The sequence below is a fragment of the Syzygium oleosum genome, unplaced genomic scaffold, assembly GCF_021117445.2.
Source record: "Syzygium oleosum isolate NSW1041296 unplaced genomic scaffold, Sole_v2.1 Sole_v2.22, whole genome shotgun sequence".
NCBI lineage: Eukaryota > Viridiplantae > Streptophyta > Magnoliopsida > Myrtales > Myrtaceae > Syzygium > Syzygium oleosum.
In genome coordinates, this window is record NW_026607506.1 from 5,169,155 (window position 1) to 5,196,823 (window position 27,669).

The 27,669-nt window shown below is 39.5% G+C and overlaps 1 protein-coding gene and 1 long non-coding RNA gene across 4 annotated transcripts; one reads left to right on the forward strand and one right to left on the reverse strand.

The window, feature by feature from the left end:
- Positions 1–556: 556 nt before the first annotated feature.
- LOC115669856 (chaperone protein dnaJ 10-like) lies at positions 557–8,314 on the reverse strand. The gene is made up of 10 exons (XM_030590995.2): positions 8,051–8,314; positions 7,334–7,393; positions 5,306–5,388; positions 4,996–5,155; positions 4,491–4,617; positions 3,817–3,975; positions 2,438–2,616; positions 2,269–2,349; positions 1,883–2,035; positions 557–1,154 (listed from the first exon to the last, which is right to left on the reverse strand). Exons 1-10 carry the CDS (start codon positions 8,135–8,137, stop codon positions 1,050–1,052), a joined length of 1,194 nt encoding a protein of 397 aa, XP_030446855.1. The 5' UTR covers positions 8,138–8,314; the 3' UTR covers positions 557–1,049.
- Positions 8,315–16,804: 8,490 nt separating this feature from the next.
- LOC130140820 (uncharacterized) lies at positions 16,805–17,878 on the forward strand. Of its 3 annotated transcripts, none has more exons than XR_008818830.1 (3): positions 16,805–17,234; positions 17,336–17,461; positions 17,828–17,878. It is a non-coding gene; the product is annotated as an uncharacterized LOC130140820 (long non-coding RNA). The 3 variants fall into 3 exon arrangements; XR_008818829.1 differs by lacking the exon at positions 17,828–17,878 and adding an exon at positions 17,731–17,786; XR_008818828.1 differs by lacking the exon at positions 17,828–17,878 and having other exon boundaries at positions 17,336–17,595.
- The last annotated feature ends 9,791 nt before the right edge of the window (positions 17,879–27,669 follow it).

A 27,669-nucleotide genomic window follows, 5' to 3' on the forward strand; every position in this document is an offset into this window, starting at 1 on the left:
TTGATGCTCGAGGCCCTCAAGACGTCATGGTCAACGAGTATTTTTTTTTTTTTGGGTTGGAAGGTCAACGAGTAATTAATTTATTAATTTTCAGCCTTCTTTAAAGAAACGTCGTGCCGCCTAAAAGAAGCTCGTGCACTTACGGAAACGCCCTTACAATACAAAAAGGAATCCCCCTCAATTTTTTTTTTTTCCTCCACAGCAAAACGAATAGAGAGCTACGAATTTCATTGACATCCATAGCCAAATTTGACCGAACAAGAGTAAAAATTTGAGATCTCGCTCGAAATGAGATGTAATACAGCGATATCTACAAGTGTCCACGGGGCACTTGTTACGCATAATAAGCTCAATTCTCAATACATTGCTTAAGCCTAATGCAGTACATTCAAAACGGTAAAATTCGATCATTCAGTCAACTTTAACACCTCAAACGAATGCCAACACAATAACACAAAGGTAAAATCGAAGTCGAAAACACAATTAAGTCCGTCCAATAGAGCTACAACATGCTAATCTCCAACTCTTAGTTCTACGGGCGTTGCGAAAGCAAAACTATAGAATAGCTTAGCAAGCTGGTTGTTGGGCAAGCGGTTCAATCGACAAGCTATATTACAAACAGGTTTCGATCCATCCATCTTATGTGAAAAAAAAGTACATGTATCTCCATGGAGTGAAGACCCGACAAAAAAAAGAAAAAAAGAGAATGTGGCCACAAAAGCAACATTCTAAAAAACTACAACATACAAAATACAAGGCTGCCAATCACAGCCATTCTAATGGCGATCAAAGAAGACACTAACATCTAATACCACCCCCTATCCCTTTGTATAAATGCTACTGATTTGTCCACATGAATACATACATATAATGCCTGTGCAGCTGGAGGCCAGAGATGGAACGCGCTTTCAAGCAGGAAACAACATCTAGATGTCTCATTACAAACACATCCAGGTTCAACACTCAAAAAACCTCCTTCCTCAATACCCATATAATGACGTGTCATGCGGTAATGGAGAAAAATGATTCGAGTGTTCTCACCGTCCATGTCAATCCCTGCCAGGATGTCTTAATGCACCAGGTGGTGCGGTTGGTCTAGGGAAGTCGAATTTAATTGGTGCTCCGCCAATATTAGGGGCCTCCACATAGGGGCTCTAGCATGTCCAATTGCAACCCAGTAAGTACAAAATACCAAGTAAAAGAGGGAAAGTCTAGATGAAGACATAAAATGAAACATCGAGATGCATCCCTATCCCCATGCATCATGTAAATCAATGAGTTCCGCGTGTTGCCTTCATATCTAGTTCGAAATGTTTCCCCTTCAGATTAGAGAGCATTATTGAAAACGATTTGGGAAAGAGAACCGAACTTTCAAATCCAAAGCCAAACTACCAAATTCTTCCATAAAGCATTATTAATCAGGTATAATCACATAGAGGGCCTATGAATTCTTTGTTGTGCGCAAAAGAAAAGGTCCAATAGATTCTCCATCAATGCATGCAAGTGCAAGTTTAATTATTCCATAGCATGCTTATCAGTATACCAATAGGTGCATGGAGTTGTAGGCTGGTTTGCATGTGAGACTCTAATTGCATAATTGAGCTTAGATAAATATTTTGAATTTGCATATATTGTGTTGAATGCTCATATACTCATGGGGCTGACAATAGTTGCAGAATAACAAAATATACTGGGCATCTCTCTAGTTTTCTTCTTCTTTTTTCCCTAACAAAGTTTTTTGCTAGTTCTTGCAACCATAGAATACGAAACTCTCAAAGACTTCCCTTGCATGCATCATGTGGTCAGGTGGCTGAGTTAAATTTATGAAAACCGAGAGCAAGAAACCTTAACAAGATGGTCAATGTAAATAAATAAGTTGTACCTGCGGTTCAAGTGAAGCATAGGACTGCTCTTCAGAGAAGGCTTTTGGTGTCGACGACGTATTAGGAGAGCGAGGGTCATTACTTGAATCACTTCCATTCATTTTTCCAGTGAGAAGAGCGTCAGGATCATTACCATTGACCGACTTAACTCTCTGCAACCAGAACATGTAACGAAGATGTCAGACACTTACCAAGTTGGCATAATCATGGCACTCGTTAAGAAAATAATTAAAGAAACTTTGCAGCAACTATCCCAAAATATTGTAATCACTGCTTTGAAAGGTGCATCATTCTTTATTGGTATATTTAGCAAGTGCCTGGGGGCAATATGTAAACATGACCATTAGGCAAAAAGCCAATGCAAAACCATAACCAAGGGAATTACCTGAAAAATTTTACCAAGAGTTTTCAATCCCTTTGCTCGTGCCCGGAGCTCCTCTTTCTTGACATTGGGATCTTGAAGGACCTGAAAGAAACATAAATGGCTTAAAATTTCAACCAAAATGTGAGAGCAAATGAAGAATGTAATTAGTGAACTAGTATAGCAATACAACCATCTGACAAACACGGGAAAGAGTGCCTTCAATGTCGGCAACGTTAAGCTTCCACAAAGAATCAATCATCAACTTCTTGTGAGATTGCATGTACGCTTCAAGTTCTTCCTCGGTATAGTTACCTTCTTGACTGAGTTGCTTTTTCATGTCTTCTTGGAGCTGGATCAGAGCAATAGCACCTACCACACGGCAAGGAAAACCAATTGATCAGACACAAGGATATTCTTAAAACATCCACCTGCGAAGCATGTATAACTAGGCATTTTTTCCACAATTTCGAAAAATAGCAAAAGAGGGTGGGTGCTTTAAACCTAAGGAAGGTGCTATTCTCAAGGCAATTAATGGAAGTATTTACAAATGCTCTAAGAGAAGAAGTTCAAGCATTTACACTATAAGGAAGATGGATTAAATGCTTTGAAATCAATTAGCAGGGGGTAGCACAACAGAAATGGTTAGTCAAAAGTCACTACTTACTATTAAGCTATGTAGCACCGACACGTTGGAATGGCTAACATGTTGGTGTCCGACACCGACATGCGTGTCGGATGCGTCCGACAAGCTCCGACACGTGGTCAAACAGGTGTCGGATTTCCAACACGCGGTCAACGCACCGGACACGCCTCAGACACACGAGTCCGGAATCCTGACACGCGATTCCGACACGCACGGGGTCAATTTTATAAATTTTCAAAAAATTAGGGGTCAAAATGTAAATTTATTAAAAAAAATAAATAAGAGAAAAATAAAGGTTGAAGAAAAAGGGCTAAAACACGCTAGGTCTTTATTTTCACTGTCTTCTTCGCTCGACCGACAACCTCCCCTATCTCAAATTCTCTTCTTTCTTCTTTCCATCGACCACCGGTCCACCGCGAGGCTCTCTCCGCGCCACTCGCCGCTGCAGCCAAGTAGCAGGTACACCTCTCTCTGTTTCTACCGAGTGCCCTCTCTCTATTTCTGTCAAGTGCCCGGGTTACGGGCTTTGGTTTTTCTATCGTTTGTCTTGGTGTCGGATTTGATGGTGTAATGGCAGCTCGATGAGGGAAGAAGTCGTGGAATGTAGTTGAATTTGTCAAATTGAAACAATGAGGATATTAACAAATGGTGGATTAATGTTTTCTAGGCTCTTTTTGTATTATTTATTTATTTGTAGATTTGAATTAAAAATGATAATTTATCATGTACATATAAAAATATATATTTAATATACGTGTCCCAACGTGTCGGATTTCTCTATTTTTTGAGAAATGACGCGTCGCGTGTCGCGTCGCGTCGCGTCGTGTCGCGTCGCGTCGCGTCGTGTCGCGTCGCGTGTCGGTGTCGGTGCAACATAGCTATTAAGACATGCTAATTTCTTATCAGAACAACTAACATCCACTAACCTGTAGCTGCTGTGACCTGAGATTTGATAAAATGTCCTTTGTTTCTAAACCACTCTGCAACAAAAGGCATTCCCAAATATATCGCCTTCTTTCCAAGCTCCTTAGCTGCCTGTCTCACATATATGTAGCCAATCGTGCTCAACATATCCACACCATAAGCTGCACATACCAGAAAATATACACAAATCAAAAGAAAGCATCAAACAAAGAGACTGTGACATGGATTATCATATGGAAAGACACTCAATACAGCAGTCACAATTTGCCAAGCAACCAGACTCAGAGCCTTCAAGAAGTTTTCTTTAAAAGAAGATTATCAAGCAAGCCTAATTTCACTTTCAGTGAGTCCGAAAATGCTTGCTTATCACATGTTATGAATACTTTGTTTGACGTTGGGAATAATAGATGCTTAGACATTTTGATTATCTTGTCTAGAAACTAATCATCAACCCATATCACTTGGGATCTAATCTACCATATGCTCTTAATTGCAGCTGCAGCTCAGTTAAATCCTATCAGAGTGCACGCGAACTCGATGTGGCCGCCAGTTTGTCCAGCCTTCGAGAAACTGAGTTTGCCATGTTTGGATCCAACTCATGAACTGAAGAGTACTGAGGAAGTTTTAGCATCATATTTCGCATTAAAGCAATCATATACAGTTAGAGAAAGACAACCTGCACTGGAAAGCCTTGCTACTTCCGCTTGAGCATGACCGACAAATTCGTCTTTGTCTTGGACATATTGGTTTAGCCGATCTTTCAATGTCTGTGCAAGCTTCTCTTCTCTTTCCTTCTGAACAACCTGTATGCAAAAATTTGAAATTAGTTGCCCAACAACAGTGGAAAATCAAGCAAGATAGATAGTAGAAACAGCAGCACAAGTCACAAGCTTTTGTGGCGGGCCTATCACATGGAATTTGAATATGCCACATTAATCCATTATCTACAAACTTCTCTTTAACCCCTTAGTCAGTACCATTCCATATGCAAGCGCAACTACTGCTCCATCTTATCATTAAGTCATTTAAAATTTGTATATTCCCACTCTTCCAGACAACTCCAGTACTCATATTTCTAAAGTTCCAATACAAGTTACATAACGCAGGCAAGAAGCATAAATGAAAACACGAATTCTTTGTAAATTGAGATCTGATGCAAACAAGATACAGTAAATCATTACCCTCATTTTCTCTTGCACTTTCTTAGCATCAAACTGTTCCCCTTCTGTAAAGATATCCAGAGAAGCCATTGATGCCATGGCAAGTTGACCTATATATTCCTCAAAAAGCTCACTTCCAAAAAGCATAGCAAAGATTGCCGCTGGATCGATGATTGCATCACTACAAACAAAACAAAAACACATGGTTAGTCAAACGGCAATATGCATGCTTCAACCAAAGCACAACCAAACACTTAGCAGATGCAAAGAGAATTGATAGAAACAATCATCTCCTATTCAAATTTATTTTAAGCTAAGGAAAAGAACAAACGTTGAGACTCCTGCTTTCCCATGAGCATCATATGCCTCTCGTTGTGCTGGATCACTTAAAACTTGGTAAGCCTCTCCCAAGACCTATATAAAGGGACGGAATCGGATAAGAGATCATGACGACTCAACATATGGTATGTGAGGGGAACCAAATAAAGAAAGCTGTACACGAGGGGAACACAAGCGCAATAGGAAAAAATCACTAAAGCAACTACTCATGGTTCAAAAGCTGAGAAGTTTACAACATGCTAATAATAAAATCATAAAACTCAAATGTATTTTACGAACTGATATACAATACTAGTAGCATAACCATGCACAAGCTTCCTGTTCATGGTAAAAATTTTCTTAAGTAAGTTACTGATTTATGGTACTCATTCATAGTAACTTGATGCACCATTTATATCCTTCTGTCTTCATTTTATACAAAAAAAGTTGGCTTATGTTTCAATTTAACTCTTATTATCCTTTGCTTTTTATCGTAATTGTTCTATTCATCGTACCCCACAAAAATAGCTCGGTGTTTTGATCTTTCTAAGTGTCTTCTCTTATTAATGCACATTAATGAGAACAGTGAAAAAAAAAGGCTGACTTGACTTCTTAAGATATTTCAAGCGAAAAAATTCTTAAGTAGTGTTTTTTCAAAGAAAATCCTTTCTATGAAATGCATTAATGAAGGGATACAACTGAACAGTAATTAATGCACTTTATAAATGAGCGCCCTAGGCATAGGGTGACTTGTTGAGCAACTTTGTTAAGAAAGTTCATAATTTATAATGTAATGCTTTCTCACCTTGTACGTAATTGATGCTTTGAAAATCAAAACATTAAAGTGTGCTTAAGTTCTCTTACATGGACTATACATTTGTGTAACAACATTAATGTGGTAAATTAACTACAAATATCTATTGATAAGTGAGACGTACCAATATTTATTAATTGATTAGACAATAAACATCTATGGAACATAAATGGAAATTGTGCATAATTCCCATGCATGCAACGGGTATCTGCTGCTAATTAGCAGTTAGAATGGCAATATATTGATTGTTAAACCCAATAACTCATTTTAGAAATGAAAGCCTACACGTCACAGTAGACGTGATCATTCACAATAAAAATCGATAACTAGCTCTGCACAGTTGTATGACCGGTCACCTCAAAAAGGCATAACAATTCAGTTCCTTTTGCTTTATAGCCAGCTCAAAAAATTCTTTCTACAAGTTATATGAAGTACATTTCCGAGCATATGCAAACGATCCTGTATGAGATGCATGATTGATTTGACAATCTAGAAAATAATTGCCAGGCTGAGATCATGTAAACCAAATTGTGTTTTAATGAGATCTTAACTGTGGTTGCAGACGTAGTCCATTCTTCAAGTCATTCCCTTTTCACAATGAGTGTCCCCCCCCCCCCCCCCCCAAAGCAAAATAAAAACAAAAAACAAATAAGAAACGATTCCTGAAGTTGCTAGAGCTACTAATGACTCTCTTAGAGTCTTAAAGCTGTGTTTGCACGCTTATTATCATTTAAATAAATAATCTAGTTTATCTGTTGAAAATCCTGGCCTTGTGTGGATGAGGAGAAATCCGGGGAACAGAATGTACCACAAAATTCTCTGGACAAATCTAACACCGCCTTTAGCCGTAATATCATATTCTAAGACAATTGGCTAGCATGTGAAGAGCAACAGTTAGAAAGCTTCTTGCCATAATCAAGAAATGAAACCAGGGTAGCACACTCCTGTGGAGAGGGCTCAAGCAGGCTACTCCGAAACGAGTCAGAAACTTTAAGTACATCATATCTCAAATGATTTTATTTTTTATAGATGAGAATTCTGCATGTGTAATGAGTTCCACTATTGCAGATGCTTCATCTTAATTGAAATGTTAAGCGAAAGTAGGAAAAATTAGGACAGCAGCATATTCAGTCGGGTTGATTAGCTATTAACAAAAAGCAATCTCATTCACCCAGAGGAGGAGGAATACAGCACTTTCCCACTTTGCAACTCAAAATGCAGACTTGCCTGGAATTTGTGGGCGGCGTTAGGATCATTGGGATTTTTATCAGGATGAACTTGCCGGGCCTACAAAACACAAAATTCAGGTCCGTCAGCTTATCGCTCATATACTATTCCATCAGATCAACAACCAGATAGCACATCAAGGACAAATATCGAGCATGTTCCGCGTCAAATTCTTAACTAGAAGCCGAAGTCAAAACTCGCCTACACGACCGAACAAAGATCATCCTCAAGAATTAGAGCTAGACGCCAATCGCGTAAGCCTAGCAGCATACAAGTGCTTCACCGTATTGCCAATGCCTAACACCATGAATCTCACACCAGCCATAACTTCCGACCACGCAGACCGATAATCCAGAACCTCGTTCCATGAATTATGGAGGAAGCCACCATTTAACCACCACAAAAGACAAAATCAGAACAATAGGGAAAAAAAGAAAAAGAAAAGCATTCTGTCCACTATCATTCCCACAAGAAATCGAAAGTCAACAACTGCGGAGCCGATGAAATTAAAAACCCTCACACACACACACACACGAACAGATCCGAAACCGCTCCAGACGCGCTCGCGATCGCGCACCGCCGAGCAGCTCGATCCGCGCGAAAGGATCATCGAGAATCGCGAGACGAATCCGTACGGAGCCAGACCTAGAAATCCCCCCCCCCCCCCGCGGCGGACGATCGGGACGCTAGCCAAACGCCGAACGAGTGCTTTCATACCTTCATGTAATACGCCTTCTTGATCTCGGACTCCGTCGCCGAGGGGCTGACCCCGAGGACGTCGTAGTACTCCGTCTCCCTCACCATCGAAGGACGTCAAGCAAGCGCTATCCCTCGCGTTCCTCCTCCGTCCACCAAATCGCTCCGGTAGCTACCGCCGACAGATGCTACCGCCGGGAACCTCGAATCGCGAGCTGCGAGCTCAACGCCGGCGAAGACGAAGAAGAAGACGAAGAAGAAGAAGAGGAGGAGGGCGACGAAGCGTATGGGGACTCGATTGGAGCGTGCAGTGAGTCCAACCGAAATGCAGATGTGCGAAGAGTTTTTTTTTTTTTTGGGGGGGAGGGGGGGGGGGCGGGGGGGGACTTTTTGCCTTTTTCGCGATCCTTTGGATTTTTATTTTTTTGCCTGAAAAATGTGGAAATTCGAGAAATAAAAAGGAAAAGAAAAAAGGAGAATACGAGTGAAGAGGACACTGCCAGTGCCAGATATATTTACAAAAATAAAAATAAAAAAGAAAAAGAAGAAGATTCCCGGTTCCAGGTCGCGTGAGACGACGGTGGGGCCGGGGCGTCTAGCGATGATGCTCGACGCGGTTAAGTCATTTGACGGACCGACACGGTGCCGTTTCGTCCTCCATCTTTTGCCGGCTTCTTTTTTCGGATTTTTCCGTTCACATTCGGAACTTTCGGCTTGACTGATAATAAAAATACATTAGTTTATTCGTGCTATACATTAATCCATTCGTGCGACTAATAATAAAAATACATTAATTTATTCGTGCTACCTTAATCTGTTCGTCCTCCGGCATCGAAACGGACCCACAATTGCTGTGAATAAGAAATGAGTCCACGATTTGAATATCGAAAGAAGTTTTCACCAGATGACTTTTAGGGGACGTTTGGCAACTTGCCAAATAATGAAAATTTATGTGCTTTTGTTCCTAGAATCAGTTTGGGAACAGAAATCCGTTTGTTAAAATTTTTATGCCCAGGCACAAATTTGCAAAAAATTATTCCCAAAATCAGTTTTGGAACAAAATCAAGAAGCAGAAAAAAGTAACTTCTTGATTCTGGAACAATTTTTTCATTTCTGATTCTTCTTAGTTTTCTTCTTCCTTTTTTGTTTGTTCTTCATCTTCTTCCTGGTCTGCCACCGGCCCCCCGTCGGCCGGCCGCTAGCAACCGGCCAGGGCCGGCAAGGGCGGCCCTCGCCGTCGCGATCGGCAAGGCTGGCAGCGAGGGCAGCAACGCCCTTGTCGGCCTTGGCCTGTGGCCGGTCGCCGACGCCAGCGACCAACCATGGCCAAGGAAAGGAAGGAAAAAAAAGGAAAAAAAAAAGAAAAAATATTAAAAAATTCAAAATATTATTAATAAAAAGAAATTTTGTGTAGTTATCAAACGCATTTATGTTCTTTTTCTATTCTAAAAATATAAATTTTGGATTGTTACCAAACGCCTTTAAATGCTTAGAAATTATTCCATGGCACAGAATAAAAAAGAATAATTTCTGAGTAGAATCAGTTCTCGGGTACAGAATCGTTGCATGCACACCCCTTAAGCTACCATGTCTACGAAAAAATTCTGCTGTTTAGATAAGAGCCTTCTTTTCTAATGGAAGTAAATGTTGAACGCTCTGTCCATGCGTATAAGATGACGTCGCGCTTCTTATTTAATGACGGGTAGATCATAAGTTATTACAAGCATAGCACACCAATACTCGAGCGCACCCGACAATTACGGTTAAATGGCTCCTCTTACCGATGATGGACCGACCGAGCCGAAATGAGAGTTTGTCGCCCCTCTTAAGGATCCGTAGTGGGTGTGGCTTTTAGAATAAAGATACCAAGATCAATAAACTAAACTTTCACATAAAATTTCCATAAATCGTCCTCCTAAATTAGGGTGTTGCAAATTATTTTTTAGATAATGACAAAAGCGGTCTATGAACTTTGGCTCAATGTACAATATGGCCTCTGAAGTTTTTATTTGTTCAATGTAGTCCATAAACTTTAACTCAATATGCAATATAGTCCATAAACTTTTAATTTGTTCAATATCGTCCCGAAACTTTTGATACATATTCAATTTAGTCCCTAAACTATATGAAAATGTTCAATACAATCCTTCCATTGATTCAAGTTTAGAGACTCCATTTGAACATTTTCATATAGTTTAGGGACTACATTGCACTTTAGGTTAAAATTCAGGAACTACATTGAATAAATTAAAATTTAAGGGATCACATTTCACTTAACAAATTAAAAGTTCAGGGATCACATTACACATTGAGTTAAAGTTCATAGACTATATTGAACAAATCAAAACTTCATGAACTATATCATGTTAAAGTTCAGGAACTATTAGTGTCATGCTCCCATTATTTTTCATCTCGCATTCTTGAAGTGAGATCTGTGCGTCGGCCGCCACCCGTTGACTTTGAGAAAAGAAGCATAAAGGAAATATCGAAAGACCTTATCATATATATATATATATATAATTTGGTAATTAGTAAGCGTGGTGTGTTGCGTGGAAGCCGAAAGGATGTGTTTTATTAAAGTTGTGGCAGGTGTGCGCTTCGGTGGCATCGTACCCTCGGGAGGACCCGCCCCATCTTTTCTTCCTCCTTTCTTTTTTTATTTCCTTTCTATCCGCTCGTGACTTGTCGCGGAAGTTTATAAAATCTCCACCTATTAAAAGCGGTATTTATCGCGGAAAACTAATTTCGAGGTCCGAAAGTAGATGTGATTTGACGAGGGCTGTGATTGGGACATCGTGAGATGGTGGGAAAAGTTCTCTCGATTGGATGTGACTTGCGGACATTGGGACCATTCGGTATAATTGTCGCGATTGTAACCGGACATGAATCCGCGCAACGTGATGAAAGGAGTTGTTTTATTTCAAAGTGAATAATTATCGATAAGGAAATAAGAAGCATTGTCAACTATTTGCCCGTTTATTTGCTCTGGTTATCATACATTAATTTCCAATTTTCCAACAATTGTAGACTGTAAAAGTGCCAAATCACCTTCAACGAGCAAAAAAGCTCCGAAAAAATTGAGCTTCCTTGACAGAGAGAGAAACTACAAATAAATTGAGATTCAGCAAATGATCGAGCTTCCTTGAGAGAGAGAAAATCGATCAGCATAAACCCTAAAGCCCCAAATCAATTCCAATAGAGAGCATATAGACAATATTGTTTTTGTAACTTTAGCCACACACAGACGATATCTACTAGGCGTGGCCACAAGGGAAGGCGGTCATGGCCTTGCCAGCCGTGAGTGAGGTGGCCTTAGCCTGTGGTCGCGAAGGCCTCGCCCAAATATGGGCAAGGTCGGGCGAGGGCCACAACTCTCATCAGTAGCTAGCGAACTCCGGCGATCCACCCCGGCCATGGTGGGAAAAAAAAAAGGAAAAGAAAAGCAGGAAGGAAAATAAAGAAAACTAAAAAAATTAATAAAAAAATTCGAAATAAATATTAAAATATTATTTAAAATGTCCATGTTAGCGTCGCCCACGACATGTATAAGAGTCGACATCTTGTCAGCAATTTTCTGACTAAAATTGGTTTGATGGATTGAATTAGCAAAAATACAAAAAGTGTATAACTCAATTGGCAAAAAATATGTTTAGAATTAAATTGGTACAGCCTCGCGATGGTCTGTGCTAGATCTGGGCGAAACCGGGTGAGGGTCACACCCTTGTTGACCCCTCACCCAACGAGGGCTTCGCAACCCTTACCTAGTGGCCGGCGAGCTCCGGTGACCCTTGCTGGCCATGGTGGGAAAAAAAAAGAGAAAGAAAAGAATGAAAGTAAATAAAGCAAACTAAAAAGAATTAATAAAAATATTCAAAAAATATTAAAATATTATTTAAAATGTCAATGTTAGCGTCAGTCAGGTCACGTATAAGAGTCGATGTCCATGTCAGCAATTTATGACCAAAATTGACTGGATGGACTGAATTGAAAAAAAAAAAAGGGTTTCGAATTGAATTGACACAATTACAATAAGTTTAAGTAATTTTTCCTACGATAAAATCTAGAGGGAGTAGTTGAACCTATCGCCCTTCCCCACTTTTCTTTTCAATTTTTCCATTAACTTGTCGGAGGTTCGACTTTCTACGTTTGATCATTCCAAATTACAATTTACACTAATAACCACAAAAAAAAAACTAGTAAAAATCAACGCTAGCGAAGCTGGTTTTAACCAAAAAAAAAAACGCTAGCGAAGCTGGAAGCATGGAAAATAGGAAGAAACACCAAGGTCTGGAAAAATATACGTAGAAAAGCGAGCGTGTCCAAATTGATTTTTATTACTTGCTTTTTGCTTAATCGAATTCTTGCATCCAATGTATTTTAAAATTTTAAAAGTCGAAACATTTGAAACTTTCATAATATGTATATATTAACATGGATATTTGGTTTCATAATTTATTGAAAAATTTCAAGTAAGAAGGAAAAGCACTTCTTTTCCATCAAAAAAGATTGTGTGGAGCAAACAAGCCTGCATTTTTATTTAAGTAATTAACTATTGTGGAAAGGTCCAATGAATAACGAATATGGAGAAAAACATTGCATTATCTTTGTAATATGTGAAATTATTACATAGTTGTATTATACATACTAAACTGATCATTGAAAATGATAGATCTCATGTGAGCCTCGTAAAATATGAAGATCCAAATTCAATTTTATATATGTATTAAGTCAATTAAATAATTTATCCGGCCATGTCTCTTTCTTATATAAACACATGGCATTGACTTTTCAGCTTGATTAATATTTAGGTACATATGCAAATCATGCCGTCCACATGCATCAGAAGAAACTCTATCCAAATTTCTTTCTTCTTTTTTTTTTTTGTCAAGAAACTTGCATAATTACATTCCTATAAATTCATAACATCATCAACTGCCAACTAAAATGACTAGGAAAACCTATCCAAAGGTTACCCAAGCTAGTTGAAATTAAATACCAGAAAAGCATCGTAAAATGCGTGATAAAGGGTTATATTTTCCCTCACTGATGTGATTGGTGAGTTACCTAGTGCGAAGATCGCCCGCAAGCAAAACTAACTAAATATAACCGGAGGTGATGTGCAATTGTGCATAATTGTAGCCTACAAATCAGAAGAGTGGTTTGAGGAGAACATGGCCAGTTTTTTTAGTACTAGGTTCCGACGAGATGAGGGGACTATCGCAACCCACAATTTAATCAACTGGGTTTTATAGGAGCCTGACAAGGAAAAAATGAGAAATTATTTAGTAAAATTCAGTAAACGTACTTAATTGAATTTGGACCGTCACATTTGATGAAACTCCGCAAGACTATCACGGGACTCGCCAATTTCAACTATCTAAATTCAGTTCGATACTTATCTTACACTTGATAATTTCTCAAAGAATCACAAAGGGTCTGCCATCTAAACATTGCATAGCTACATGTTTTTGAAGCAGTGGGAATTGTCGTGACCTAACCTCCCACGGTGGACCACTTAGGGGTTCAGCTAATGGATTATTAAGACTAAACCTAATTCGGACCCTTCCAAGCCCTATCAATTCGCGACTTAGGATTTAAGTTCTTAACATGCAAATGTTTTCATGCTAGAGTAGCTATTAATCTATTTTGCAGTGGGTCGATTAGAAACCCAAATAAAACATAGGGAGATATGTTTTATTCCTACGAACAGAGATTTTGAGTTCGGAGACTTGATTACGCTAGAACTAGTCTAACGTCCTTTCGGTACTTTTTCTTTTCAAAAAAAAAAGTTTGAGCATGCAGTCTGGATCAATTTTATTACCAAATTGCTAACATGTGAGGTGAGCATACGGGTATGCGATCCACCAATTTAACACCCAATAAAGAAAGCGGTAAATAAATTACTAGCTTAGGAGAACAATGTACCTTTTAGCAACATAAGCATCTGCAATGTTAGCTAGAAAATCACGCAAACAACTCTAATATGATTTATAATTAATAAGCAATTCACTCAACACATTTTTTAGGTTTTCTTTTTATCTTTATTTAAATGAAAACTAACCTAAGTGCAATGACGTGCAAAACATGACATGCAATTAATTAAACCTAGCATGCGAACTATATATCATGCGACGATATGACCTAATTCTAATGACGGGCAAATAATGTATTTTTGGTATTTTTCAATGAAATTCGGAATAAAAAAATGCCTAAATTAACATGCAATCTATTCTATAAAAGATAATTTAACCTATTCTAAAGTGACTCTTTTTTGGATATTTTTATGAAAATTCGAAATTCTAAAATACCCTAAATAATCTATTAGGATTAGAATAACCCCTAGTTTAAACTAGGAAATAAACTACCCTAAATCCCAATATAAATTAAACAATTATCCTATCTTCAGGATTTCCTAAACATGTAAAACTTCTAATTTAAACTAACTAATATTTTTGGATTTTCATTGTTTTAAAAAGTAAGCAATCAAACAAAGATATCAATCACATTCGAGCAATCCACACAATCCAAAACATTTTATTTATCATGTTCAATTTAGGAGAATGATTCGAGCTAACGATCATATCTATATGATTATAGATATCAATGGAAAGCCGATCGTTTGAAATTGGAAAGCAAATAAGATATATTATCATATCCAAGTGGTTATAGATAAGATAACAATCTTTCTGTACCGCCGCGTATCGTATCTTAGGATTAAGGTCAGATAGTCGTCCCGGAACGCTACCAAATTAAGAAAAACTTCTAATTCGGGGTATCTTAAAATATTGCGGATATCACATGCATTATCTTAAGATATTTAGCAGTCCACAGAATATTCACGAAATATTCAAACACTTGAAAAATTAGGAAATTAAATATTCTAAGAATATGGAAGAGAATCTTACCTAATTTCGCGGATGACTTCCAATTCGAACTCGGATCGGACTTGGGCTTGCGGATCGCGGGACGACTGCCAGTGGTACTCAACGGCGAGGACAGCGGTGACGACGATAGCGGTTCGACGGGGAGCGGCTCAGCTCATGGTGGCGGCGGCTCTTAAGGGCAAAAGTGACTCATAGCTGGAGGTCTTGTTTTGGCCAAGGACTCTCGCGATAAACCGATGAGCCACTAAGTCGAATGCGAACTCTCAATATGCAAATCTTTTCGTGAGTCTTTATGTCCGAGTCTCTACTGAAAACTTTGACCGAACAACCTTCTTTGGCCGCTTCTATATCTCAAAAGAAATAAGAAAGTGGCGTCTTCTGCATGTGTTGAAATCGTGGGATAATTGCAAGAACATGCCAAAAAGTCTGCGGGAAAAAATAAAAACCAGAACTTTGCAGGATCAGTCTCGGTTGTATGGATCCAGACACGTTGCTGCACGACCGAGGCTACTCGTAGTGAGAAACTCGCTGAAAAGACGCGGGGCTGAGATCTCGGTAGAGAAAACGACGCTCGGCGGCTTCATCATCAGAGGGCTGGTTTAGCGTCGTTGTTGTGCAGGGACTTCTCGGTGGTGCAGACTTGAACAGGGCACAGGCACCCACGGTGGCGGCGTGGCACGCACGGCTGTCTTCCCCTCCCATTGTCACTTTGGGCACTCACTCACTTGGCTGCTTTTCACTTGCGTGTTTCTGAAAATTGTCAACTCCCGTTGTGAACCATAACATATCAATTTATAAGAGTTAGCCAGGGTTATTTTGCAAGAGCCAAGATATATTATTTCCTAATTCCGACACTCAACTTAGGCAATTTTCTGATTATTTCCTCTAGCTGAATATTCATAAAATAATATAAATTATCTTCCAAGTATATTATTTAATAATTCGATAATTCAATTGTTCCAATGTGACATTTTCCAATGAAAATTTCAGCTGTTATAATGTCCATGGGCTTGGCCAAGAATTTTTTTAAACGCGGACTTAGTCCAATTTCATTAAGTTTAGAGCGATTCATTTAAGTCCATCCATTGCCAATCCAATTCAAATATGTAATTGAACTACATGATTCTAAACTATATGCTATGTAATCTAATTTTAATATTTTTCTTTAGGAGTTAGAGATTAATCCCTAATTTTCTATGCACTGATTATTAAATGGTTAGCTAAAATTTAGGTGTTAACACGAATGCTAATCTTGCCATGTGATGCTAGGAGAAAATATTGGCTAAGACTGTCTCGCCACGTCATCGCTGAGGCAATCCACCCGGAATTCGACATGTGGCCTTTGGGACCCACCATCAGAAATATTCAAAAATTCAGCTATCCTCTCTCTCCGTTTGTTTCTTCGTTTGGGCCTCCGTTACTGCCCTCTTTTCTTCCGCTCTTCTCCTTTTCTTCTGTCAAAAGCTTTTGCTGCTCTGTTATGCCCTCTTCACACGGAAGCCCTTTCACTCTCTTTAGCAACTCCGCTCCTCATGACGACTCCGCACCGCTATTCACGACGACTCTGCTCGTCTCTTTGCTCTGCTCTCTTCATGGTGCCGCACCTCTGCTCCCAGCCCTCTCTATACTCATCCCTCTTTGTGCGAGCTCGCTGACCCCTTTACCCCTATTCCGGCGTAGTGTCTTTCTCTTCACTTCCACCTCCGCCGTCACCTCCCGGAGCCCCATTGGCAGCTCCGATTTGTCGTCTGCGCACGACGAGCTCAGATTAGTGTTAATAATTTTGTTTTGGCTTCGTTCGAATCCTTCGTTCTGCTCGTTTTGCTTTTCTTTTTGCCTTCTTTTGGCTTCTTCAGTCCGGTTGTTTAATACCTGTCATTGCCTAGCATTGTTGTGAAGTAAACCTTAGGGTATGTCGATTTTGTTTGGCCTACAGACTGCTTTGATGGAGATAACTTGCGCATGGATTGCGGTACTCTCTGTGTACGAGAATGTGGCCGTAGGTGATTGATTAGCTTCTCGACATTGATTGGTGATGTGTGCGTGAGCATCGATTGTGGAAGCTGTGATAGGTGGTGGAAATTAGGTCTGTCTGAGAAGTGGTAGATGCTTAATTCATGTAAACGAACTCTGTGATTGCTCAAATATAATCAAACTGCTTGACGGCTTACTGCGAAGGCAACTTGGGTGTCATCCGATGAACCACGCCTCCGCCGTTGCCTCCGCCGTTGCTTCTTAGTGCCCATCAGTGAAGCAAATCCGTCAAATGGAAGCAGGAAAGCTGAGTAGACCCAGTCAAAAACATTACACCATCGGATAAGGTAGAAGATTGTGCCTTTTGAATTGTTGGCTTTCTTAGAGTTTGCTGGGCTTTGGGAAGAATTGAATGTGACTAGTGCATTTTCATTTGGGGGTTTGGCAGGTGGTGGAGAGTGACAAAAGGAAGAGGGAGGCTGAAGAGATGGGCGATGCCATCAAGTCTTGGAGACTAGGACATTGGATTCTAAGAGAATGAGATGGATATTCTCACCTAATTGATGAAAGAGGGGTAAAACGCTTCATCTGATCTCAAGCATTTCCGATTCATTCTTCAAGCTAACCATTTTATCAAGAAACCACGGCTTCATCTGATTTTAAGCAGTTTGATTATATTTGAGCAATGACAGAGTTCGTCTACTTGAATTAAGCATCTACCACTTCTCAGACAAACCTAATTCCCACCACCTATCACAGCTTCCACAATCGATGCTCACGCACACATCACCAATCAATGCCGGGAAGCTAATCAATCACCTACGGCCACATTCTCGTACACAGAGAGTACTACAATCCACGCGCAAGCTATCTGCATCAAAGCAGTCCGTAGGCCAAACAAAATCGACATACCCTAAGGTTTACTTCACAACAATGCTAGGCAATGACAGGTATTAAACAACCGGACTAAAGAAGCCAAAAGAAGGCAAAAAGAAAAGCAAAACGAGCAGAACATAGGATTCGAACGAAGCCAAAACAAAATCATTAATGCTAATATGAGCTTGTCGTGTGCAGATGACAAATCGTAGCCACCAATGGGGCTCTGAGAGACGACGGAGGCGGCGGTGGGAGTGAAGAGAAAGACACTACACCGGAATAGGGGTGAAGGGGTCGGCGAGCTCGCACAAAGAGGGATGAGTACAGAGAGGGCTGGGTGCGGAGCTGTGAAGAGAGCAGAGTACAGAGAGGAGCGAAGTCGTCGTGAAGAGTGGTGCGGAGTCGTCGTGAGGAGCGGAGTTGCTGAAGAGAGAAAAAGGGCTTCCGCGTGAAGAGGGCATAGCATAGCGGCATAAGCTTTTGACAGAAGAAGAGCAGAAGAGCGAGAGAAAAGAGGGCAGTAACGGAGACCCAACGGAGAAACAGACGGAGAGAGAGGGGAGCTGAATTTTTGAAAATTTCTGATGGTGGGTCCCAAAGGCTACGTGTCGAATTCCGGGTGGACTGTCTTAGCGATGACGTGGCGAGACAGTCCTAGCCAATATTTTCTCGTTGGGACCAAAAATTCAGGTTATGCATTTGCCCACTCGAACTGTTTTTTGCACTCCCTTAGCCTACTTGTTAGATACACATATACATATATATAATAATAATTGAAAAGAAATGATTTACACTTGTCAAACACAGGAGTTTTTCTTCTTAAACTCGATTCCTTAAAGAAAAAGATCAACAATTTAGAATTTTCATATTGTTTCATAAAATAAAGCTCTCATCCAAACGTGAGAATTCTACCTTGGATATTTAGTGTTGGTTACCAAGGCATCTCACCAAGGTAGAGGTTGTCTCTAATCGACAGGAGTTGTCTGCGCCTGTCCACTAATGTGACAGGTAGCCAGACCACGTTTTTTTTATTTTAACGTGCCAATCTCGCACGCCCTGCCCCCTAATCCCTCGTGTATCTTTGTCTTCCCCATAAGGAGGCAACACTCTCGTGTTGTTTTACATCTTATGAATGCTGAGGTCTGCATGAGACCCCAAACAAAGTAGTTTTACCTCTTGCTTAGGAGGATAGATATGCATATACATATATATATATATATATATATATATATATATATATATATATCATAATAATTAAAAAGAAATGATCCTTACCTGTAAAACTCAGAAGGTTTTTCTTCTCAAACTCGATTCCTTAACAAAAAAATATCAACAATTTAAAATTTTCATATTGTTTCAAAAAATAAAGCTCACATCCAAATTTGAGAATACTAGTTAGAACTCTCATTTCTTAGATAATAAAAATTTCAAGATAAATCAATTAACGTGTTACGGTTCTTTCAATGTCATTATATTTCGCCCATTCGGTCCACATAATTATATGTTTCAAGAATTAGAAATGCAACCGACGAAGGTAGATACCACCATGGTCAGATCCGTGATTAGAGAGGGTTCTCGTTCTGGTGTTTAATGGACTTGGACTTGAGCTCATTCTTCGAAATCTCCCCCAAGAGGAGCATCACACCTCCACCGCAAGTTCTAATAAACCGTTTCTATCTAGTGTGATAGGTTTGTGGGCCGCCCTTGTTGGGCAAATTAGCCCATATCCATCAAAAGTAACTGCAAAGGGTAATTATTTGTTTTTGTGGGATGTAACTTCCATATTACGTTGTTTTCTTCTAATAAGAAATAAGAAGAAGAAAACAATAGAAGTAAGAACTCTCCAACGAACACAACAAAAAAGGGAAAAAGTTCCTCCGATTCTTCCTCTCGGTCGTTCGTTTATACACTCGAAGAAAGAAAATCGAAACTCTCTCGAGATTACAAAAGTGCATTTAATCTGTGGAAATCAAAGGTACGTTTCTTTGTGTAACGTATCTCCCGATCAATTATTCAAGTGTTTATGGACATGTTTTCCGCATTTTCTCGTTGATGAAATTTGGATTTATTTTTTTTCATTATTGGAATTAGTTTCCATCATCGGTATCAAAGCGATGTTCTTGTTTCCTGATCGTTGAACATGTTTAATAAAGAGATTGTTGGCCGGAAATCGGGAAACGGTTCCAACGAATGCTCAGGTAAGAAAAACAACACCCGACCGTACTATTTGGGGTCGCTTCTCGATGTTTCGTGCAATAAAAATCGTTTTTGAAAATGTAGGGTTGTAGTTCTCATTGAGATGAGAAAATCAAGTGGTGGCGCGCCACCGGAGGAGGCCGCACATGCCCCCACGTACTGCCACAAGGGGCAGACATGCCTTACATGCTACCACGCGCTAGAACCGCGTGGGTGTCATGCACCTGCTAGCGATTGGCGCGCGCGTATGCATACACCCCACGCGCGCATCAACCATATGAGCAGGCGTGGCTGACGCCAGCGTGACGTTAGCCACGTGGGTTCAGCAGTCGGGCCAACCTGACCCGAATGACCCGTTGACCAACTCGATCGTTGACTCGTTGACCGACTCGACCCGTTGACCGTTGACCGGTCGAACCAAACCGATTCAGACCGGGTCTCTACACCGCGCGTGTATCACACACGCCGTGCTCTGTGGATGCACGTGTGGGCGCGTGGGAGCTCCGATTGGAGCGTTCTTGGTACCAACATGTTCGTATTGGAATGCTCTATAATGTGGTATATTCATATTACATGTTTGATGTTTATAAGGATGTGAATATACACAATGAACCCTATGATGCGTTTCCTATTTTAGTACCATGGATTATATGTAATCCTTTGTTGCAGGAACAATGATACATTTTATACGAATGCCTATATTCCCAAAGACAGTGGAACAAAAGGCAAAACTTGCGGGGCTGAAAAAGGATTTAGCTGATTATCGATGGGACGGTCGTATCGACATGATGTCACACATAATCAAGGTCAACCAGATGATACAAGACGTCATTTGGAATGGTTACTCTATGCCAGATTATGAGAAAGTTATAACCCTCATAGCCACTCTTCCAATGGAATAGCGAGAAGTGTTGGAAGGTCTTTGGGAAATCAACATTGCTCCGGATTATAAGAAACTTGCAGAGAATTTCCTGAAAGAACGTATAAGGGTCGGGGCAACGAAGACGTCGACCATTGGCATGAATGTATCTTGGTGCGGAATGAATGCGCCCTGGCGTAACCCTAAGGGTTTTTCCGAGGGTTTTCCCCTGGCTACCAAAAAGAACCATAAATTTTTCTAAAGAATTTGACGAGTCTTTCCTGGTTTATGAGAGGCATGAGTGGCGCTGATGTTATGTCTTCCAGTTTAAGTCATCGCTTGTAGAAATTTTTTTTCATGTTGATATTTGTCATTTCTTTAGGACTTGTTAATATTTCCATTTCATGTAAGACTTATATGTTGTTTTATGGTCTATTTGTTTTATGAATATTCATTGGCTTTGTTCATATATTGATATTGCCTTATGTATATCATATGTGAGTAAGAGTTCTATAAAGTTTTACATAAATAATTATGTTAATGATAATTTCTAATTAGGATTCTTAGATGATGATTGGGAATATAGTGACCTTTCGACTTTAAAACCTTGTGAAATTATTCATTAATGTAATAGGTTTATGTAAAATAGATGCATAAATGTAAGGCATTAATAATTTGTGCATATATGTCTGAAATGTTAAGATATAATGACTTCAACATCAAAAAACATAGTGGATGAACTGAACAAATGAGAGAAATTGAACGGTGAGAATTATGAGATATGAAATATGAAAATTCAATATGTACTGGAAGAGTAAGAAGTACTCGAATCTCTTAACCATGTTTTGAAAGAGTCTGAAAATGGAAATATTGCACAACATAAGAGGGATAAGGATGCATTTGTTGCTTGAAAGAAAAAGAACTATATTGTTCGTATCACATTGATGAGTAGTATGGAGAATGACGTTATACGAGAGTTAGGCGTTTTGAAATTGCCAAAGATATATCGGTAGCATTAGCAGCAAGATTTGGTCAAACATCTGTGACCAAACTAAGACAACTCACAATAAGATTTGATTCATACAGGAAGCCTCATGGACAGACCATGAAACAACATTTGAGGTGCATGTCAAATATGATCAGTGAGCTGAAGGATGCTGGCCACGTACTGACTGATGAGCACCAAGTGTAAGTAGTGATTTGTTCTTTGTTTCATAGCTGAGAGCATATGAAAGTCCACCTAACCCACAATGAAATTTTTAAGACTTTTGAGGATGATATGCACCATCTTGAGCTGGAAGAGGACCGCCTTCTGGCTGTTAAACTGGAATCCGATATTTATTTGGCTAGTTCTGGCTCACATGGGACTTCGGGCTCCAAGCGTAAGTGCCTGGGTGGGTTCAAGAGGTGGCAGGGCAAGAGAGCGAGTTTTTCAAGTAAGAAACCGAAGCTAAACCAACATGAGAAAGGAAAGCGTCCTTTCACGAAGAAGATGTCAAGGGTGAAGTGCTACAACTATGGCAAAAATGGCAATTTTGCTCGCGACTATGGCGAACCAAAGAAGATAGACACCCTTTGTTTTCTTGAGAATACTACTTTTGTATTAAGTTCGATTTTTCTAACTGAATCTAATCCTTTGTAGACTGTAGATTCGGGAGCCACAGACCATGTAGCAAAGGACAAAGGTGCATTCGTGAAGTTCCGACGAGTCCCATATGGAATGAAATGAATTTATGTAGGAAACAATTCCATAGCTGAAGTCAAAGGGATTGGCACCTGTCAATTGATTATGCGTGATGGATGCACTTTGTTCCTACATGATGTATTATATGCTCTAAAAATTTGTCGGAATTTAGTGTCTATGTTAGTGTTGGTTAAGTTTGGTTTCAATTTAAATTTTCATAACAGTGGTGTTGACTTGTATTTGGATACAAGTTACTATGGTTGTGGATATTTTCTAGATGGTTTTATTGTACTTAATGTTGACTATGGTAATGTTAATGTTTGTTATTCCCTATTTGCATCTTCTAACTCTTATGATAATGATGTAAATGTATGACATGCTAGACTTTGTCATATGGGCCAACAACGAATGAATAGATTAGTCAAAGAGGGCTTATTGGGCAATATTGAAAAAGTTAATTTGCTTATTTGCGAGCATTGCCTGGCGGGAAAAACAACACAAAAACCATTTGGAAAAGGAACAAGAGCTGAGTTTCCTTTGCACTTGGTCCATTAAAACATCTGTGGTCCAGTGAATGTAAGAGCAAGACATGGGGCTATATACTTCATCACATTTATAGATGATTACACTCGATTTGGACATGTCCATTTGATTTCTCATAAATCTGAGGCATTAAGTTGCTTTAAGAAATATATGAGCTTAGTAGAAAATCAATTGGATAAGAAAATAAAAGTACTAAGATCCAATCGAGGTCGAGAATATTTATCTGATGAGTTTAGAAATTTATGTGATAAAAAAGGAATAGAAAGACATTTATCTATTCCATATACTCCTCAACAAAATGGTGTTGCAGAGAAGAGAAACAGAACCCTGCTGAAAATGGTTAGGCTTATGATGGCACAAACTAACTTACCAATCACCTTTTGGGGCGATACTTTGTTAACTGCTGCTTATATACTTAACCGTGTGCCTTCTAAATCAGTTACTTCCACTTCATATGAGTTATGGACATGAAGAAAACCCGATTTAAGTTTTCTTAAATCTTAGGGTTGTATTGCCTATATTCATGAGCCCTCTCACAAATATGAAAAATTGGGTCCAAGAGGCAAAAAGAGTATTTTCATAAGATACTTGGAACATTCAAAAGGGTATGTGTTTATAGGTGAGCAAAAAAGTAGAAGTATAACTAAATTTGAATAACGAGATGTCACATTTTTAGATAATGAATTTCCTAAGAAGGGCGAAATAGGTGAGGACTACTCTATGTTTGAAACCTTGGATCGCGATAATGAAATTAATAGAGTTCGTCCAAGTAGGAGCAATGTGAGAAGTGGGGAATTAAATTCGAACAAGTATTAATTAGAACCACCTGATGAGACGATATCATTATTATCTAATCCATGTAGGAGAGTAATGGAGCATGATGTAGCAAGTGTACAATCTCCCATACGGCGAACAAGTTGCAAAAGCATTCATCATCGACGTTTTGACATTGAAGGGGAAGCTTTTTGTGGCATCCTGAAATTTCATATGGCCAAAAGGATAAAGGACCCTAATGGATTATGGCGCTCGTCGACGGAAGTTAGGAATTGAAAAATTGGGTGTCGCATTAAAGTTGCCATTATCGTTTTTGAAATCGCGAGTTTGGATTTTTGGGATCAATATCGTCGAGCCGACTAACCCAAAGTCACGTCGTCCGCGCGACCCGACTCCATGCCAACCCATCGCTGTCATTTTTCCCCTTGCTCGCCGCCGCCCCTCTCTTTTCTTCTTTCATTCTTTTCTTCCTTTTCTTTTTCCCTTTTTTCGCTGGATAATACCACCAGCAGCAACCCTTCCCCTTTTCTTTGTCTTCTTTTCCCCCTCTACACTTGGCAAGAGAGAGGTGCCAAGTGGTACCCATGCATGCCCATGCATGCAAGAGAGCTGAAGAGCCATCAGAGAATGCATTTTCCCCTCAGCTCACTCTCTCTCACTCTCGCCAAGCTCACTCACTCTCACCTCTCTCTCTTTGCCTGCCCGGAAGCCAGCCACTCCGCTCGACTAGCAGCTGCCGTCCCTCTGCACCGTCCGCGACTAGCAGCAGCAGCCCGGTCGTCCTGTCTCCGGGCGCCAGCAGCAGCAGCCAACCCCTCACCCCGCCGTTGCCGTGTCGTTCTCCCCACCTCGGACAAGACCCCACGTTGCGGCCACCACTCTCATCGACAAGGCAAGTGTGCCTTTCACTTTATACTAACCATGACATGGTCTTGCATGTTGATTTAGGGTATCGGTTCGGTCGCTGAGTTGGCTGGAATGGCGGTAGGAGAGGTTGATCTGTTGTATAACTGCTGTTCTCGAATGTTTGAACCCCTAGAATGATTTTTGGTGAACCTAAGTTGCTAGATTAAGTTGGAAAGGATGTTGCATGTTGATTTGAACCCTTGGTTTGATGTTTTCTTGGTTGGGAAGTGGTGGATCTCAAGATAGAAAAATGTTTCTTGAAGTTTTGTCTCAGATTTCATATCTGACTTTTCTGGATGTTCCTGGTTTTCTATTTTTATAGCCCCTTTTGTGGTTTGAATCTTGCGAAGTGTTATTCATCAAATTTGTTCAGAAGATCTTGATCTGTAACATACTTAAATTTCAGATTTTTCAGAGTTCAAATGGATTTCACGAAGGTCCAATTCCTTACTGGATCAAAACTGTTTTTTTTATCGTGGAAAGCATGACCTCTATACCTTCTTGAATTTTTATAAAAATCTCCACTTCGAATTTGGTCACACTTCTTTCACAAAATTTGTTCAGAATGCCCTTGTCTATAGCATATAAAAATTTCAAAGTGTTTGAAAATAGTTTGGTTTGTGAAACAAGCATTATTTCTGACTTGGTTTTCCTGATTTGGCGGACCAGTTCTAATCTGTTTTTGAGCCATTGAGAGTGGCCTTTACAGGAGGTTTATGGGTTTGTGTTATTAATGGAAAATGTTTGTTAAGGACTTCTTTATAACATATTCGAATTTCAGAATTTTTGGAACCCATTTGCTATGGCTTTGAAATTGATTCCCCAAATCATGCAAATCTGTCCAGTTTCACTAGTTTCATTTATATGTCGGTTTTTACTTGAAAACATTGCCTTTTTGATTTCTAGTCTACTGGAGACAGTAACCACTCTTACCTAGATTTTCAATAATGCATATTTGGCCTTGATCCGATGTCAAATGCTTTTGTAAATTGAGTTATCTTTGTGGACCCGCTCTTTCCTGAGCTAGTTTTTGTAAAATGCATATCCATCCTAATTGTTGATATTTGGTCCCCTGTAGGACCCATCCTTTTGGGATTTGTTGATGTTTACGTCCATGCTGGAGCACGTTTGGTGGGGCCACTTCCATATTAGGGGCTGGATGGAGCCGACGACAAAGCCAGTAGCGGGGTGGAGTGAGGGAGGTACCGAGGAGGAGGACGGAGTAGGTTTTTGGGAAGACACGACTGTCGCTTTTTGGAGAAAAAGTCGTGTAGTGACGAGTGATAGCCTAGTCTGTTTTTTGTTAAGGCTAGTAGGTCATAGTATTTAGATTGGTTGGAGTAATTGAGTAGTCTCCCCGTGTTTTTGAACCCACCTTTGTATCACCCTTATTGTTATATGAGAAGGAAGCTATTTTCATAACTTGTGTGTCCTTGCATTTCTATGTATCTATGTTTCTATATCACATTCATATTATAAATGCTAACCTTTGGTAAGAATCATCTTCCGCCTATGAATAATCTGATGACTAACGAGGATTAGAGGATTCCTCTTGAAAGGAGCGTACTTGGGACACTACACTTTCATGGTCGCTTCGCAAGAAGAGGATGAGCCGAGGAATCCAAATGAGGCTCTCACGTGCCATAATAAGGAAAAACGGATGCAAGTAATGGAAGAAGAAATAGAGTCAATAAAATCAAATCAAGTTTAGGAATTGGTTGATTTTCCAAAAGGATGCAAAGTCACTGGGAACAAATGAGTTCTCAAAATAAATCGTAAAACTGATGGCTCAATTGAAAGATATAAGGCTCGCATTGTGATAAAAGGGTATAATCAAAAGGAATGAATTGATTATGAAGAAATCTTTTCTCCTATGGTGAGATTTACATTCGCCTTATTATGGCAATAGTGACAAGTATGGATCTAGAATTACATCAAATGGATGTAAAGACAGCTTTTCTAAATAGAGAGTTAAAAGAAAAAATTCATTTGGAACAACCAGTTGGCTTCATTGCGAAAGGCCAATAACAAAAGGTATGTCGATTTTTAAGATCGATATATGGCCTTAAGCAGTCTTTGAGACAACGGTATATACGTTTTCACAATGCCATAATGCGATATGGTTTTACAATAATTGATGATTGTATATATATCAAAAGATCTAAAGATCAATTTGTGATCTTATCATTATATATGGATGATATATTAATTGCCGGAAGCAATATGAAACTTGTTTATACTGTTAAGAATCGGTTATCTTCCAATTTTGAAATGAAAGATATGGATGAAGTTGTATATATTATTGGAGTTAAGATTTCAAGGAATCCTTCAAAGAGATCATTGTCTCTTTCGCAAGAGACGTATATAAACAAAATCCTTGAACGATTTCGTATGCAAGACTACAAACCCATAGATATTACTATTGCAAAAGGTGAAGGATTGAGCCATAGCCTGTGTCCTAAGACTCCACAAGAACAAGAACAAATGAAACGTGTTCCTTATGTTAGTGCTGTTGAAAGCTTAATTTACGTTATGATGTGTACAAAACCTGACATATGCGTTGCAGTTAGAATGTAAGTAGATACCAATCCAATCCAGGTCAAGTACATTAGACAGCCATCAAAAGAATCTTGAGGTATCTAAAGGGTGCTGCTGATTATTCACCGAGTTATCAAGAAAAGGATCTGCGGCTTGAAGACTATTCAAACGCTGACTGGAGAGGAGATTTAAAAGAAAGGAAATCTACTTCTGGATTTGTGTTCTTGCTAAATAATGGCACTATATCTTAGAGCAGTAAGAAACAATTATGTATAGCCTTATCCACGATGGAAGTCGAATTCGTGGCACTATCAGCAGCAGTACAAGAGGGTGTTTGACTTAAAAGATTTTTGAATCACTTTGGTGTTACTGAGAATGCTGCACACTCATTGTTGGTTAATTTTGA

Coding starts and splice junctions, on each gene's coding strand:
- LOC115669856 (XM_030590995.2), bottom strand. CDS start 8,137: ATGGTGAGGGAGACGGAGTACTACGACGTCCTCGGGGTCAGCCCCTCG. Junction 5,156..5,305: donor GGGAAAGCAGGAGTCTCAAC/GTTTGTTCTTTT, acceptor TTTTGTTTGTAG/TGATGCAATCATCGATCCAG. Junction 4,618..4,995: donor AAGTGCAAGAGAAAATGAGG/GTAATGATTTAC, acceptor TTTTGCATACAG/GTTGTTCAGAAGGAAAGAGA.